The sequence below is a fragment of the Trachypithecus francoisi genome, unplaced genomic scaffold (assembly GCF_009764315.1).
Source record: "Trachypithecus francoisi isolate TF-2019V2 unplaced genomic scaffold, Tfra_2.0 Contig01579, whole genome shotgun sequence".
NCBI lineage: Eukaryota > Metazoa > Chordata > Mammalia > Primates > Cercopithecidae > Trachypithecus > Trachypithecus francoisi.
The window spans coordinates 19,076,508-19,092,659 of NW_022681442.1; the positions used below are offsets into that span (position 1 = coordinate 19,076,508).

General features: G+C 41.5%; 1 protein-coding gene across 2 annotated transcripts in view; it reads right to left on the bottom strand.

Moving 5' to 3' along the window:
- Positions 1 to 16,152, bottom strand: part of ACSL5 (acyl-CoA synthetase long chain family member 5) — a 54,966-nt gene that overhangs the window by 15,852 nt on the left and 22,962 nt on the right. For both annotated transcript variants that reach the window (XM_033182857.1, XM_033182848.1), the window contains exons 3-11: positions 13,489 to 13,597; positions 8,014 to 8,078; positions 7,778 to 7,879; positions 4,021 to 4,120; positions 2,855 to 3,033; positions 2,041 to 2,073; positions 1,901 to 1,952; positions 1,007 to 1,080; positions 565 to 642 (exon numbers count right to left, since the gene is read on the bottom strand). In XM_033182857.1, the coding sequence (XP_033038748.1) occupies positions 565 to 642; positions 1,007 to 1,080; positions 1,901 to 1,952; positions 2,041 to 2,073; positions 2,855 to 3,033; positions 4,021 to 4,120; positions 7,778 to 7,879; positions 8,014 to 8,078; positions 13,489 to 13,597 (792 nt within the window). The remainder of the gene's footprint in view (positions 1 to 564; positions 643 to 1,006; positions 1,081 to 1,900; positions 1,953 to 2,040; positions 2,074 to 2,854; positions 3,034 to 4,020; positions 4,121 to 7,777; positions 7,880 to 8,013; positions 8,079 to 13,488; positions 13,598 to 16,152) is intronic.

The window sequence follows — 16,152 nt, forward strand, 5'->3', positions numbered from 1 at the left end:
CGGTTCTCAAATCAGCCTCAAAATAGCCTGAAAAGCCTGGAGTACACTCACAGAAGAGTAGACCTCCTCCAGTGCACACAATGCTGACAGCACCACCTTACACACTCAGGTGTGGTGCAAAAACTCCCACGGGGGACATCTCATACCTTATGTGGATCAAATGCTCCTTCCCTGATCCTCTGTGGGGAACTTCCTTTTCTCTAATCCTAGATCTTTTCAAAAATTCTAACCAAAATAAAATTTAAAAAGAAGACAATGTCTTGTGTCAGCTCAGAATTAAGGGCAGATAGTAAGCTCCCAGCTGTAATGTCACTAGACTCACACATCCCCATGAAGGCAGAAGCAAGTACTATCCTCCCGGACACATGCAGACTTAGCAGACGAAGACCCTGCAGGAAATGAAGGGTCATACCACGATTAGAGCTCCCATGAGCCAACTCCTTGCCTGCGCCTCTCACACCAGAGAAAGGACAGTAAATACTGTGTAGCTGCCTTTGGAATAAACATGTGCTAGCAAGTCAGGACCCCCTTTGCCACATACTGCTAGGAACATAGAACACTCACCTGTACAACCCTCTCAAACATATGAGCCAGAGGGAGGTAGGATATGGTCACATCTTCGGGACTGGGCTCAGCAGTATGCTACGTAGGCCAGGGAAGCAAGAGAAGGCAACATGAGATTCATGCCAATTTTCATTTCCAATGGAGTTTTTAAAACTACCTCCTCCCAGGACTACCACAGACAGCTGTATAGGTGGTATACTGTGTAGATCTGAGATGCCTTGAACTGCATATAGTGTAGAAATTTACAGTGATCCTAAAAGACCAAGGCTTGAAAATGTACAGTCCTGTAGACAAAGAACACACTGGTGTTTGTCCACACTCAGGCCTTTAACGTGTGTGTGTGTGTGTGTGTATGTGTGTCTGCCTGCTCTAACTTCAAAAATAAAAATCTTATGACAGATTCACATTTTAATGAGAGCTTCTTTTTCAACTGACCACTGACCTCCACACATTTGAGAACGGCAGAAGCATTTGAAACAATATTTTGATGGGTTATCATGGCTCCTTTGGGGTCACCTGTAGGAAATAAGAGGTGGAGAGAAAGATACTTTATGTAACTAATAGGTAGCCTTTGGCCTTGAAAGAAACTAGATTCAATTGGTTTTATTCCAGAAGGCCAAGAGCATTTCCTGTCACTGTGTCTTTTTGTGGATGGTATATGCCTCTGTTTAGGAATAATTAATTCCCCCGGAGATTCTACTGCTGAATGCATCATTGGCCTTCTACTACTACACGGAGTACAGCCATGATTTCAGATAGATGCACAGCTGCAAAGAAAAATTCAAGTTAACCCTCCTTCTCCCTCCACCCCACATCTTGTGCTGTTTATATGTTTGGAATTCCAGATCTACCAATATTATCTAGTAATATGGTTATAAACACTATAAACTGGGCATACTAGAATGAATATAACTGTAGACCATGATGGACCACATTAAAAACTATTAAGCATTCTAACAGATGGGTGGATGTAGGGTGGGGTTGAAGCCCTCTATGGAGAACTATCACTGAGTTATCTTGATTGAATGAAACCATCCCAGTGGTGTCAAATCAAGAGAGTGGTGGGTTGGTGGGGGCAGAGGAAAGGACTTTCTGACGTCATCTTTAAGACCCCTGAAATCTATTGAATGTAAACAGCTCCCAGTATACTACATGAAGTTTATTTACTTATGTTTATGTTTTTCCATCTGGGAATTCACACCTAGAAGCCTTAGGCTGTGAGCCCCTAAGGATGGGGCTCGTTAGAGGGAATATTTACCAGCCTACCAGAGGCCAAGAATTGAAACCATGTTCTTGGCTGACCAGGGGTCTAAGGTTCAGCTTCATGGGCACTGACCTGTGGTCCCACTGGTGAAGCATATGATGCTAAGGTCTTCTGGGCTAGGAGGCTGCAGGAGGAAGCACAAGGGCTTATTCTACCATGAACTTTGAGAGTTGACAATAGTAAGGCTCAAATTCAGGCAGAAGAAAACTTACCACAGGTTTTCTGTAGTGCTCTTTGCCTAGGTTCTATATGAACAGAAAACCAAGAAAGAAAGACATCAGTTGAGATGGACAGACTGTGATCAATGTGGCCCTCTCCCTCCCTTTCCCATGAGAACATCTCTATGGGAATATAAGCAAAATTCCAACCTGGATTAGGACCAGAAGCCAACATTCAGGAACAATGGAAGTCCCAGGGAAGAGCATAAGATTTCTCTAGAAAATCATCTACCTACCGAGGGTAGATTGCATGCTCAAACTTCCCATTGTACTCTTACGTTTCAATCATCTAGCGCCATAACTAAATCTTTTTTGAAAGAAAGGAACAGCTAACATTTTCAGAGCTTATTACATACACATCACTGTCCTGAGAAATTTACATATATGAATTAATCTAACTCTTTACAAGACCTCTGTGAGGTAGCAATTATTTTTATCACCATTTTATGGACCGAGGAAAGGGAGATGAGATTGCCCAAGGTTGCCTAACTAACAGATGTGGAGCTGGCATGTGAACACAAGCAGCCTGGCTCCAGGAGCCACCTCCTTTAACTATTACTGAACTCCTATTTATATATTATCCACTTAGAAGTCCATGCAGCTGGCCACAGAACTTTGTCCTCTCCTGGCATGAGTTTCAAAGTTGTCTTGTGGAAATTATTCTCAGAGCTTCACAGCATGAGTCTAATTTACTCCTCACATGCCACCCCTGGAGAACAAGAACGCTGTCCTCTTGTGAAAGTATCTTGCAAGTTGCCCAAGGTGTTGGACCAGCATTGGAGCCGCAAGATAAATTTCAGATCCATACCTCAGCATCATATAGGGATAAGATCTCAATTCCACTCTTCTCCCCTCTTTGCTTCAGGTCATCATCAAAGGGGTCCATAAGGATGACCACCTTCAGGCTCGGTGTGAAGCCTTTCTCTACATTCTCTATCAGCACCGATGCCTTTTGGGGTGTGTCACAGATCACCATGGCAATATCAGCTGAAAGCCAAAATAGAACCAGAGATCATTCCCCCTCTCTGCTAAGTACCTGATTGCCTTCCAAGAAGGAAGAGGTTTGAAAAGTTTTCAAAGCTGACAGGTGTCCAAAGGAGATTACACCTGCAAATCAGATTTATAATGTACAACCTGAAATACTCCATTGATGATAAATGAACTTAACTGAAACAGAAACACGTCATGTTCTTGAACTATGACAGCAGATTTTACAGTTTCTAGAGGAACCATAAAATTCCTTCTGCTTGAGAAGTCATTCAGATAATCTAAACAGGTTACTGAGGTGTGGTTCTATCAACGTGTTTTATTTTGAGGAGGATAGTAGGGAATAGAAGAAACAGGAGGGGGCAAATAGGATTTTTAGCTGACAAGTATTTTACAATTCTAAATTTTAGCATTTGTTTTGATATATGTTTACACAAAGCTTCAAATGATGTTTACTGTGCAAACGGACATACTCACTTAATCTACTAGTCCCATGACAGAAAGTAACATGTTGGATATGTGAAAGCACTGTTATTTGCCCATCAAATTTGGACTTGTTTCTCTAGCAATGACAATTATTTTCTGCAGACTCACCATGGACATTGGTACATGCTGGTTAACTGTACTGACTTGGATTTACAAAAGTAGGAAATTAAATCTGTAGCTTTACTGTGATTTAGTCAATTAAGCTCATTGTCTGGGCTTTTATCTAGTGTGTTCAGAGTAAGTAGTCTTGTCTCTACATCATCATACCATGTCACCTTGAAGCATGTCATTGAAAATTCTATCTCTGTGTATCTCTGCTTCATGGGCTTTTTGTAGCTTTCCTGAAAATTATATCCCAAGTACTACAAAACTAGAAAGACTTGAACATTTTCTGACCACAGCATTTCAAGTTTGCTTAAACAAACAAACAAAAGAGCAGAAATTGAAGAAATACTCAGCATTGAGGAAGAATCAAGTTGTAATGTAACAGCAAAATTTTACCCTTGTTGACAATATATACGATGGCTTCTGGTCCCAAGGTGTCATATAGAGGTACGGCTACCATGGAGTACGTGTAACAAGCCAATTCAGAGATGATCCACTGTACAGAGAGAAGTTCAAGTAAGGACTGGAGGGCATACTGAAGAGTACTAGTTCAGTCATTCAGCCAACAAACGCCATCTGGTTTTCTGTCTTGTTTTGTTTTGATTTTTTTTGTTGTTTTTGTTTTTTTGTTTTTTTGTTTTTTGAGATAGTACCTCGCTCTGCTGCCCAGGCTGTAGTGCAGTGGTGTGATCATAGCTCACTGCAGCCTCAACTGTCCAGGATCAAGCGATTCTCCCACCTCAGCCTCCCGAGTAGCTGGAACTATAGTCACACATCACTATGTCCAGCTAATTTTCGTATTTTTTGTAGAGACAGGATTTCACCATGTTTCCCAGTCTGGCATAAAACTCCTAGGCTCAACCTATCTGCCTGCCTGGGCCTCCCAAAGTGCTGGCACTACTTATTTGTTGACTTTTATGTACAAAAAGAAAAAAAAAATCACTGTGGGGCCATAGGGACAGTTGCAAACACTGCTATAAAGTACAATTAAATAAGGGAGATAAGGAAGGCACAGAGACAACTGCAATACAAAGGTAGAACAGAATACAAAGGCAGAGTGTGATAAGTTCCATCTGTAAGAGGTATGGAAGGCATTAGGAGCTTTAGGGTGTCAGAGATCACTTTCAAGGGTGAGGCAAAGCTATTTGGGACTGACTGCTTGTGGGAAAGAGATGAAAACTGGGCAGGGCTTTAGAGGACTAGTACGATTTGGTTATGGAGGGAGAGGTAGATTAAAAGAAGGAAGTGAATGAACAAAGAACAGTGGTATGGTTTGGCTGCGTCCCCATCCAAATCTCATCTTGAATTGTAGTTCCCATAATCCCCACGTGTTTTGGGAGGGACCTGGTGGGAGGTAATTGAATCATGGGGGTGGTTACCCTCATACAGTTTGATATGGTTTAGCTGCATACCCATTCAAATCTCAACTTGAGGCCGGGTGCAGTAGCTCATGCCTGTAATCCCAGCACTTTGGGAGGCTGAGGTGGGCAGATCACAAGGTCAAGAGATTGAGACCGTCCTGGCCAACATGGTGAAACCCTGTCTCTACTAAAAATACAAAAATTAGCTGGGCGTGGTGGCATGCACCTGTAATCCTAGCTACTTGGGAGGCTGAGACAGGAGAATTGCTTGAACCTGGGAAGTGGAGGTTGCAGTGAGCTGAGATGGCACCACTGTACTCCAGCCTGGCGACAGAGTGAGACACTGTGTCAAAAAAAAAAAAAAAAAAGATCTCTACTTGAATTATATCTCCCAGAATTCCCACATGTTGTGGGAGGGACCCAGCGGGAGGTAATTGAATCATGGGTGCCGTTCTTTCCTGTGCTATTCTCATGATAGTGAATAAGTCTCGTGAGATCTCATGGGTTTATCAGGGGTTTCCACTTTTGCTTCTTCCTCATTTTCTCTTGCTGCTGTGATGTAAGAAGTGCCTTTTGCCTCCTGCCATGATTCTGAAGCCTCCCCAGCCATGTGGAACTGTAAGTCCAATTAAACCTCCTTTTCTTCCCAGTCTTAGGTATGTCTTTATCAGCAGCATAAAAACAGACTAATATATTGTTCTCGTTAACAGTGAGTTCTCATGAGATCTGATTTCATAAGGAGCGTTCCACCCCCTTTGCTCTTATTCTATTCTTTCCTGCCACCATGTGAAGAAGGACATGTTTGCTTCCCCTTCCACCATGATTGTAAGTTTCTTGAAGCCTCCCCAGCACTGCAGAACTGTGAGTCAATTAAACCCCTTTCCTTTATAAATTACACAGTCTCAGGTATTTCTTCATAACAGTGTGATAACAAACTAATACAGATAGCATGACATCATTGTGTGGGTACACATTAGCAAGCGTGAAGACTACAGGAAATAAAACTGGAAAGGTAGGTAGGAATCTGCTAGTGATGGGCCTTAAATGTCAGTATAGATGTTATGGACTGAATCCTGTCTCCCTGTCTCCCCTCCTCTGGCCCAACCCAAATTCATGTTGAAACCCTAATCCCCAGTGTGACAGTATATGAGATAGGGCTTTTAGAGAAGTAATTAAGGTTAAACGAACTTATAAGGGTGGGGTCCTAATCCCTTCCTTCTATGAAGAAGAAGGGACATGACGGATACATGTGCACAGAGAAAAGGCCATGTGAAGACAAAATGAAAAGGTGGTTGTCTACAAGTCCAGGAGAGAGGCCTCAGGAGAAGCTAAACCTGCTGACACTCTGATCTTGGATTCCTAGACTCCAGAACTGTGAGAAAATACATTCCTGTTGCGTAAGCCACATGGTCTGTGTATTAGATTATGGCAGTCCTAGCAGACTATACAGTTGTTCCTTGAACACATGGGTTTGAACTGTGAGGGTCTGCTTGTGGATTTTTTTTTTCAATAAAAGTTACAGTGAGTGTGCCTATATTTCCTGCCTCCCTTTCTACCTCCTCTACCTCTTCCACCTCTGCCAGGTCTGAGACAGCAAGATCAACCTCTCTTCTCCCTCTTCCTCAACCTACTCAAGGTAAAGATGACTCAGATGAAGACCTCTATAATGATCCATTTCCACCTAATGAATAGTACATACATTTTCCAATGAATAGTACATACATTTTCCCTTCCTTATCATTTTCTTAACGACATTTTCGTTTCTCTAGCTTACTGCATTGTAAGAAAGCAGTATACAATACATGTAACATACAAAAATATGTGTTAATCAACTGTCTACATTATCAGCAAGGAAGACTATTAGTAGTTAAGTTTTGGGGGAGTTATCTGTGGATCTTTTTACTGAATAGGCGGTGGTCCTAACCCCCATGTTGTTCAAGGATTAACTGTATCAGATTAGGTGTTAAGTTCCTAAACTAGAGTCAAGGGAACCTTTTTCTATTGAGACTGACTGTGACAAGAATAGAGTATGTAGATTCACCTAAAATTATTGGTGAATATTTTTATATTTGTATTAGCATTAGAACTGGGACTTGCAGTTTGTAAACTTGCAATAAGATCCACATAGAACTTAACTCCCCGAAAACTTAACTACTGATGGCTTCTGTTGACTGGAAGCCTTGCTGATAACACAGACAGTTGATTAACACAGATTTTGTATGTTATATGTATCATATGCTGCACTTCTAGGGAGGATTTGAAGCATGAAAAGACTTCCCCAGAGGGATAATGTGCCTAATGACTTGATCAAAACTTGGAGATAAGCTTGATTCTGTCATCTTACCGTCAAAATCTGCTTCCAGCTCACTGTGGAAAGACGTCTATGGCCAGACTCAGTAGCAATGAATGGCTGAATTTACTGGTTCAAGTACAAATTGCAAGTTTCAGTTCTAATACTAATACATACTTTCCACAATATCTTCAAGATCTTTTTTGGCGGTCCCTCCTAGCTTCCTTATTTTCCTCATGTAACAATCAGACTGACTTCAAATGACGCATGATAGGCTGGGAAACAAGAGAAGTCCGAACACCTAGGTGACAGTGCTAGACACTTAACCAGAAATTAAGTAGGTTCTGAGTTGTAACTCTTTCAGCAGAATAAGCATTAGAAAATTTTAACGATAGCTTTGGTAAAGCATTAAAAAGTGTTGGAGTGCTGGATGGGGAATAGCATTTGAAGTGTTTAAACTTAACCTTGACTCATTTCCTTTAGTTAGCTTCAACATAGTTACCTCTGGCCTATTCTGAGCAAAGATGCCGACAAATTGGTCCGGTGACGATTTATATCCTTTATGCAAGAGACAGGAACCCAGGTACTCTGCTCTATCAGACACCTACAAAAAAGAGAGATGGGGTGAGAGAGAGAGGGAGAAGAAGAGGTCAAGACTCAAAACTGACCAATACCATATCCTGTAGTTCAGAATACTATGTTAGAAAGAATCTGTCTAAAACCATGGACTCAACTTACCTGTTTGTAGGATAGCCATCTGTAGGGCTGGTTTGGTTTTCTATATCCCAAGCAGGGCCCATTGTCTAAAAACATAATATTAAAAGAAAATCAACTCCAGTTGCAAATTCTCTGGACCAAGGAAGCTAAAAGGAGATTAAGAAGGGGCAAGACACAAAGGATAAGTCCAACAAGGATTTGAGCTTCTCTTATATGTCCAGGAAATTCAAAGTCAGAAAGCACTGAGTTCTCAAAGATGAAGAGTCCTATAAATTATACTCGAAACATTTAGGAAATGCTACATAAAACAGGAGCGGTTCAGTGTTGAATATGTAACCTGCATGATAATGTGGACATTCAGAGAAAACCATCCATATGGGGTTAGCCCACAAAACATGACCAAGTAAAAGCCTACAAGTAAACACAAACAGCCTGTATTGAACAATCTCGGATTGAATTTCCCTACAATAAAAACTATGCTCATAAAAATATAAAAAAATAAAATATGAGTCATCAATCTCATCACCCAAATACCATTATTAACACTGATATATTATTCTATGGCCCTTTTGCATAGTTTTACAGTTATGTTCATTCCCCATGTATAGAATGAATATAATACTTTGATACCTTGCTTCCTCTCCCAATCTGACATAAGTATTTTCATGTCATTATTTCTTCTCTATAGTGGTTTCAATGGCCAGTCAATGAAGGGTTCTACTGTAGTTGACTTTATTTCATCGTGGGTATTTAGATTGTTTTCAAGTTTGACGCCTTAAATTATGCTAAGTATTTTCAAATTGATCCTTTTAAATTTAGAACATTTCCTTAGAATAGAGCTCCTAAAATGTAATAAGGGAAGGGAATGGGGGCTCAGAACAGTCAGGCTTTTGATACCTAGACTACACTGCTTACTTGAGCAGATGTGACAATTCACTTTTCTCCTATCATATCAAGTTTTAACATACTCTCATAGACCGCTAAATAGTGTCTTTAAAAACTATCTTCAAGGTGGGGCACGGTGGCTGATGCCTGTAATCCCAGCACTTTGGGAGGCCAAGGCGGGCAGATCACCTGAGGTTGGGAGTTCGAGACCAGCCTGACCAACATGGAGAAACCCTGTCTCTACTAAAAATACAAAATTAGCTGGGCACGGTGGCACATGCCTGTAATCCCAGCTACTGGGAAGGCTGAGCCAGGAGAATTGCTTCAACCTGGGAGGCAGAGGTTGCGATGAGCTGAGATCGCACCGTCGCATTCCAGCCTGGGCAACGAAAGCGAAACTCAGTCTCAAAACAAAACAAAACTATTTTCAGGTTTGATAGGTTTGAAAGGTTATTACTGTAGTCTAAGTTTCTTTAACAGCTAGTAAAGTGGCACCTTTTTCCTTGTTAGGTTTTATTTACTCTCATGACTTATTTGTTCACATACTTTGCCCATTTGTATGAGAGTATCTTCTAAGATATTAAGGCTTGTAAAAAACACAGAGACACACACCCAGGTGTGCACATACTCATGTATTTGTCTTCAGTATTTTTCCAATTTACACCTTGCATTTGACAATAAAAGAATTAAACTTCTGAACATCTAAACTACTCAGCCTTTCTTAAAATAAGTTTGGGAACATCCATTTACAAGAATAAAGGGCATCTCAGTTTTTAAAGCTAACTCAAGGAAGTAATGATATTAGGCTGAAAAACACATTAAGCGGCTTAGAAGCCCTCATGTCTAAGCCAGAAGGAGGCCATTATAAGTAGACAAGTAGAGGGGCAGAAAAATGTATGGAGAGGATCTAGCCAAATTACTAAGAGGAATTCAGGTCTTGCCAAAAGGAAGTATTCGTAAAGACAGTTACTAGGAATTCGGAGGCAAGTAAGTAAACTTCTAGACTAAGTGATGGAAAAAAAAAGAAGGAAAGCAGGAAAGAGAGACCACTCTGATTAAAGAGATATAAAAATGAATGAGGAGGCTGTGTATAGAAAATGTTAGTACTTTAGCTTCCAATTGAAACAGCTGCATGAAAGCCTAAGAAGTAACGTCTCAGACTAACTTTCCCTGAGGCATGGCTTTGTCAGAGTGAAAGTCACTTGCTCCCCAGGCTGTGTGCCTTGGGTGGTCTACCAATGAGATCATTTGTACTAACATTAATCACTAATGATAGCTACCATTTATTGAATGCTTACTCCATGCCAAGCACATTAACTCGTCTTCCCAGCTATTATCATTTGCATTGTACTAAGAATTATGAAGGACTGAGACAGCTTGGTCAAGCTCACTCAGCAAGTAGTAGAGCTGATGAATGTCTAAGAAAGTATACTGGGGACTGGGCACAGTGGCTCATGCCTGTAATTCCAGCACTTTGGGAGGCAGAAGTTGGCAGATCACTTGAGCTCAAGAGTTCAAGACCAGCCTGGGCAACATGGCAAAACTCCATCTCTACAAAAAATATAAAAAATTAGCCATGGGTGGTGGCATGAGCCTGCAGTCCCAGCTACTTGAGAGACTGAGGTGGAAGGATGGCTTGAGCCCAGGAGGGGGAGGTTGCAGTGAGCTTAGATCGTGCCACTGCACTCCAGCCTGGGCAACAGAGCCAGACGCTAAAGAAAGAAAGACAGAGAAAGAGAGAGAGAGAGAAGGAGGCAGGGAGGGAGGGAGGAAGGAAGGAAGGAAAGAGACAAAGAGAAAGAAAGAAAGAAAGAAAGAAAGAAAGAAAGAAAGAAAGAAAGAAAGAAAGAGAAAGAGAGGAAGGAAGGAAGGAAGGAAGGAAGGAAGGAAGGAAGGAAGGAAGGAATTATACTGTATCTTATCACCTCTTGATTGATAAAAATGCTAGCAGAGGCTGGTGTCTAAGGAATAAGTCAAATAATTGTCCCAAAGGGGCAACAACTCAGGTCTCATTAAACTCTGTGACTTGATCAGCTTCAACCTACTAGCCAAATGCCTGACCAGGCAACAGCCTAGTCTTTCATTAACTTAGTCAACTCAGACCTGTTTGTTCTAAGCTGTGGCCATCTACAAAGAGCCCATCCATTAACAAATTCTTGGCAAAGTTGTCACGCTAAACTAAGTAGAATTCCAACTCTGGTATGCAGAATCTCCTGGAAGCTTTGCTAAAAATACAAAGCTTCCTGAGGATTTTTACGTCTCATTATCTGGAAATTTAATTCAGTGAACCTAAAGTGTAACCAGAAGATATATATTTTAAACAATAGCCCCAAGTGATTCTCAAGATAAACAAACTACTAGCTAAGGCTAATGTATTCAACCCCAGATAGGCCCAGAAATGTCATTTTTCTTTTTTTATTTTTTTTGAGGCACAGTGTCCCTGTGTCACTCAGGCTGAAGTGCAGTGGCACGATCTCGGCTCACTGCAACCTCCACTTCCCAGGTTCAAGTGATTCTCCTGCCTCAGCCTCCCAAGTAGCTAGGATTACAGGCACCACCACCATGCCCAGCTATCATTTTTCTATGTAAGTAGCCACACCAGATTTCTCGTGCCTGCTTCCATGAGAAGCCATTTTAACAGTATTGGTTTAGGATTTAGTATTTTAAAAAATCCTAAATTATATATCTCATGTACCACATATCACATGCTAAATGGCTTGTTTTAGTCACAATAACAACACATCATGAGTGAAGAAAACTCCTAAAAACAGAAAATCACTAGAGCTGGGCATAGTGGCCCACTCCTGTAATCCCAGTACTTTGGGAGGCTGGAGTCAGGGAGGGGGTTATCTCTTGAAGTCAGTTTGAGACTAGCTTGGGCAACATAGTGAGACCTTGTCTCTATAAAAAATTTAAAAATTAACCAGGTGTAGGCCAGGTGCGGTGGCTCACGCCTGTAATCCCAGCACTTTGGGAGATCAAGGCAGGTGGATCACAAGGTCAGGAATTCAGGACCAGCCTGGCCAAGATGGTGAAACCCCATCTCTACTAAAAATACAAAAATCAGCGAGGCACAGTGGCAGACGCCTGTAATCCCAGCTACTCAGGAGGCTGAGGCAAAGAATTGCTTGAACCTGGGAGGCAGAGGTTGTAGTGAGCCAAGATCGTGCCACGGCACTCCACTCTGGGCAACAGAGCGAGACTCCGTCTCAAAAAAAAAAAAGAAAAAAAAAATTTAGCCAGGTGTGGCAGCACATGCCTGTAGTCCTAGCTACTTGAGAAGTTGAGGTGGGAGGATTGCTTGAGTCCCAGAGTTGGAAGTTGTAGTGAGCTGTATTCCACCACACCACTGCACTCCAGCCTGGGTGACAGAGGAAGATCCTGTCTCTGAAAAAAAAAAAAAGAAAAAATCCCAAAGGAAATTATACTGTATTGGACATATACTATCTTAAATTGCCAGAGAAGTAAACAAACTGATGTTTGGTTTGTTTTTATTTGTTATTTGCATGAAGTCTATAAATAAATGCTGATTTGGAGCCAGATATACTAAGTACAGGCCCCAGGGGAGTCTTCAGATAGATGTTTTCTTGACAATAAATCTTTAATTGTCTGGAGGAGTAGCTACTTTTATAAAACACTTAAGAGCCAACCTAAAATAGAAAAACCTAGTCAAACAGACACACTTAGATTTTCCTATCAGCTCTGACATTTTCTAGTTCTGTGACCTTGGTAATGGTCTTGAAACTGTGAGTCTGGGTCCTCATCTTTAAAAATGGCAGTGATGGTAACTAATCTCTACGGTTTAGGGAAAATGATGTAATACATGTACAGCAGCTATTGTATAGTTAACACTTGACAGGAGTTGGCTATGAATATCCTCTTAGTGTTAGTTAACATGCAGAAGTCAAGGAACGGATAAAAGTTACATGGTCAGAATGTCACCCAAAAGACCAAAGGCACAGAAAGAGCTATAAGCCAGTAGCTTTTAAAAGTAAACGTGTGTGTGCCAGGCATTATGTTCAATGATATAAGATATAAATATTAAGGCTTGGTGTATTCCAAATGAATGTGTCAAAGCCCATTTGGTAGTCTCTGAAAAAGTCCAAAGAAGTGGTAACTTGGGCCAGTAGGATGTATCAGAGTCAAGGACAATGTAAGACATCAGGAGTCCTGGACTGCTAGTCCTGGCTCAGACTGTCTATCTGTAAATGCAGGGAATTGCATTAATGAAAGGCATGTTTCTAAACAAATATGAGGTACTAGTGAGTTAAAGACACTGTCCTCTATTATTATCTCCTTGACCCTTTAACAACAGTTTTGGCAGGGACGTTCTTCTTGTATTGAGAAACAGATTCAGAGAAGCAAAGTGGTTTGCGTAAGATTATGAAGGTAGAAATGGAAGAACCGGGCTTCAAACCTAAGTCTGTCTTACACTGGTTCCAACACCCATCCTGATACTATGTTCTAATGCTGCCTCTATTTTGCATATTGCGATTCTATTTGGATCAGTGCATCTAAATAGCTGGGGTTTTAGAAGTAAGACAGAGAAAAAGAGATGTGCCACAGACCCCACCTTGTCTTCTTCAGGCAAGGACAGACCACTAGGCTTACCAGATACAGCGAGTCCTCTTTGGAAAACCTCATACATAGTCGTGGCATCTGGGAAGCAGTGACTTATTAGGTCATTGTTCTTCTGGGAAATACTCTTCCGCGCTCCTCCCTAAGACACAAGACCAAGTTTAGGCCAAGTCCAAGTCTCCCCTCACTCTTTCCAAAACCTTTATGAATTGAATTAAAGAGACCATAAATGCTGATTTTGAGGTCACGGGAATGTTCTCTTTGCTAGTCAATTGATTTTTTAAAATCCCCAAATCATAGTATATTTACATTGTAGACATTTTACAAAATAGGAAAGAGGCTGGGCTCGGTGGCTCACGCCTGTAATCCCAGCACTTTGGGAGGCTGAGGCGGGTGGAGGTCAGGAGTTTGAGACCAGCCTGACCAACAAGGTGAAACCCCGTCTCTACTAAAAATACAAAAATTAGCCAGGCATGGTGGCAGATACCTGTAGTCCCAGCTACTTGGGAGGCTGAGACAGGAGAATTGCTTGAACTGGGGAGGCAGAGGTTGCAGTGAGGCAAGATCGCGCCACTGCACTCCAGCCTGGGCAACGGAGCTAGACTCCGTCTCAGAAAAAAAAAGAGAAAATACAAAACTGTAATAAACACTTAAGAAAAGTGGATCTGTAATCCCACCCAGAGATGGCCACTGTTATGTTTTTGGTAACCCTCCTGGCATCCATCTGTGTATGTATATGGAGGAGAGATGATATGTACAGTTTTATGTCTTTTTTGTAGTATCGAGTTTAAACTTCTACTGAATGTATACAATGTGTTCTAGGTAGTCTGTAAATACTGTAGATGTGAGTTAAGACGAAATAGCTGCCCTTAAGCACCTCACACACTAGGGTTGTTGGAGTATGAGTAGGTCATAAGGAAAAAATGGACATATAATACCATGATGTACATGCTATAATGAGTTTGGAGGAAATGGATTCGTGGGGGAAATGAAGCAACCAGTTCTGTATTAAGCAGAAAGATTACAGAGAAGAAATGGTATTTCAATACAGACTTCTAAGACAAGTAGGCATTTGGCAAAAAGATATGATTTGGGGAGGGTAAAGGAGAAACAAGAAAATTCCAGAGTGGAGGAACAGCCTGAGCAAAGGCATGGAGGTAAGAAAACGCAGCGCAGAGTTGGGTGGGCAGCTAGAGGACAGTGTGTTCGAGAAAAAGGGGTTAGCTAGCTGGGCGCTGTGGCTCATGCCTGTAATTTTAGCACTTTGAGAGGCCAAAGTGGGCGGATCATCCAAGGTCAGGAGTTCAAGGCCAGCCTGGCCAACATGGTGAAACCCCCTCTATACTAAAAATACAAAAATTAGCTGGGTGTGGTGGCGGGCACCTGTAATCCCAGCTACTCAGGAGGCTGAGGCAGGAGAATTGCTTGAACCTGGGAAGCAGAGGTTGCAGTGAGCCAAGATCCCACCATTTGCACTCCAGTCTGGGGGACAAGAGAGAGACTTCCTCTAAAAAAAGAAAAAGAAAAAGAAAAAGAAAGAAAAAAAGAAAAAGAAAAAGAAAAAGGGAGTAGCTAGGAATCCATCTAGAAATGTCAGCTGGAGCTACAGGATCAGGGCCCTGGGATGGACCCTGGAGCCACAAGAGGCACTCCAGGTGTGGTCCAGTGGTCCAACCTCATGAAGTTTCATCTAGAGAAGAACAGGCAACAATTAAATAAGTATTCAACAATGTAAATTAGTATCCAAAGTGAGAGCTATAAAAGTACAGGAAAACACATGAGGCTGTAACAAGAGATCTGACTTAGTCTAGGACATCAGGGAAAATTTCCATGGGCTATCACATTAAGAGAAAAAATAGCAAAAATAAAGCTCCTTGTCTAGTGAAGGAAGACAGGGTCTTGCTGTCTGTTTACGTGCCTAGAGCAAGGAAGGAAGAATCCAAGATGTTTCAGACTCTTAACTTTGGCAACTGGGTAAAAAGATATACATTTAACTGAAATAGAATAGGAAAGGAGGTGTGTGTGTGCGTGCATGTGCATATGTGTGTGTGTGTGTGTGTGTGTGTGTGTGTGTGTGTGAGAGAGAGAGAGAGAGAGAGAGAGAGAGAGAGAGAGAGAGAGAGAAGGGAGAAAACAAGCATAAAGAGACCTGGAGAGCTTAAGTTACTTAAGTATCACTGAGGTCAGAATAGAAAATCAGATTTCAGTGTCACAGACTTAGGCACATTTTCAAGTCATAAAAGAGGAGGTATTTTCTTAGCCATGAGAATTTAGATGAGGGTTTGGCAGACTATAATCTGCACACTGAATCTGGCCTACCACCTGCCTTTATAAGTAAACTTTTATCGGAACACAGTCACGCTCATTTGTTTACATGTTATCTGGTACTGTACTCTTATTCTACAACAGCAGTCAGTATTGAGTTGATGCAAAAGAGCCCATGTGATCTGCAAATTCTATATCATTTACTGCCTGGCCTTTACAGAATATGTCTGCCAACCCCTGCTGCAGAGGAATCAAGAGATGCTGAGAATAAAACCCTAGTATGAGGAGAGGAAAGAACCCAAGTGACAAAGAAAGACTGTCTTGAAATTAGGAACAAATCTCATGGGAGGATATCATAAAAGGCAAAAGGAAGAGTTTCAAGAAAGAAGTCTCAAGTCAAACGAGAGGAAAACTGAAAGAGACGCCATTGAA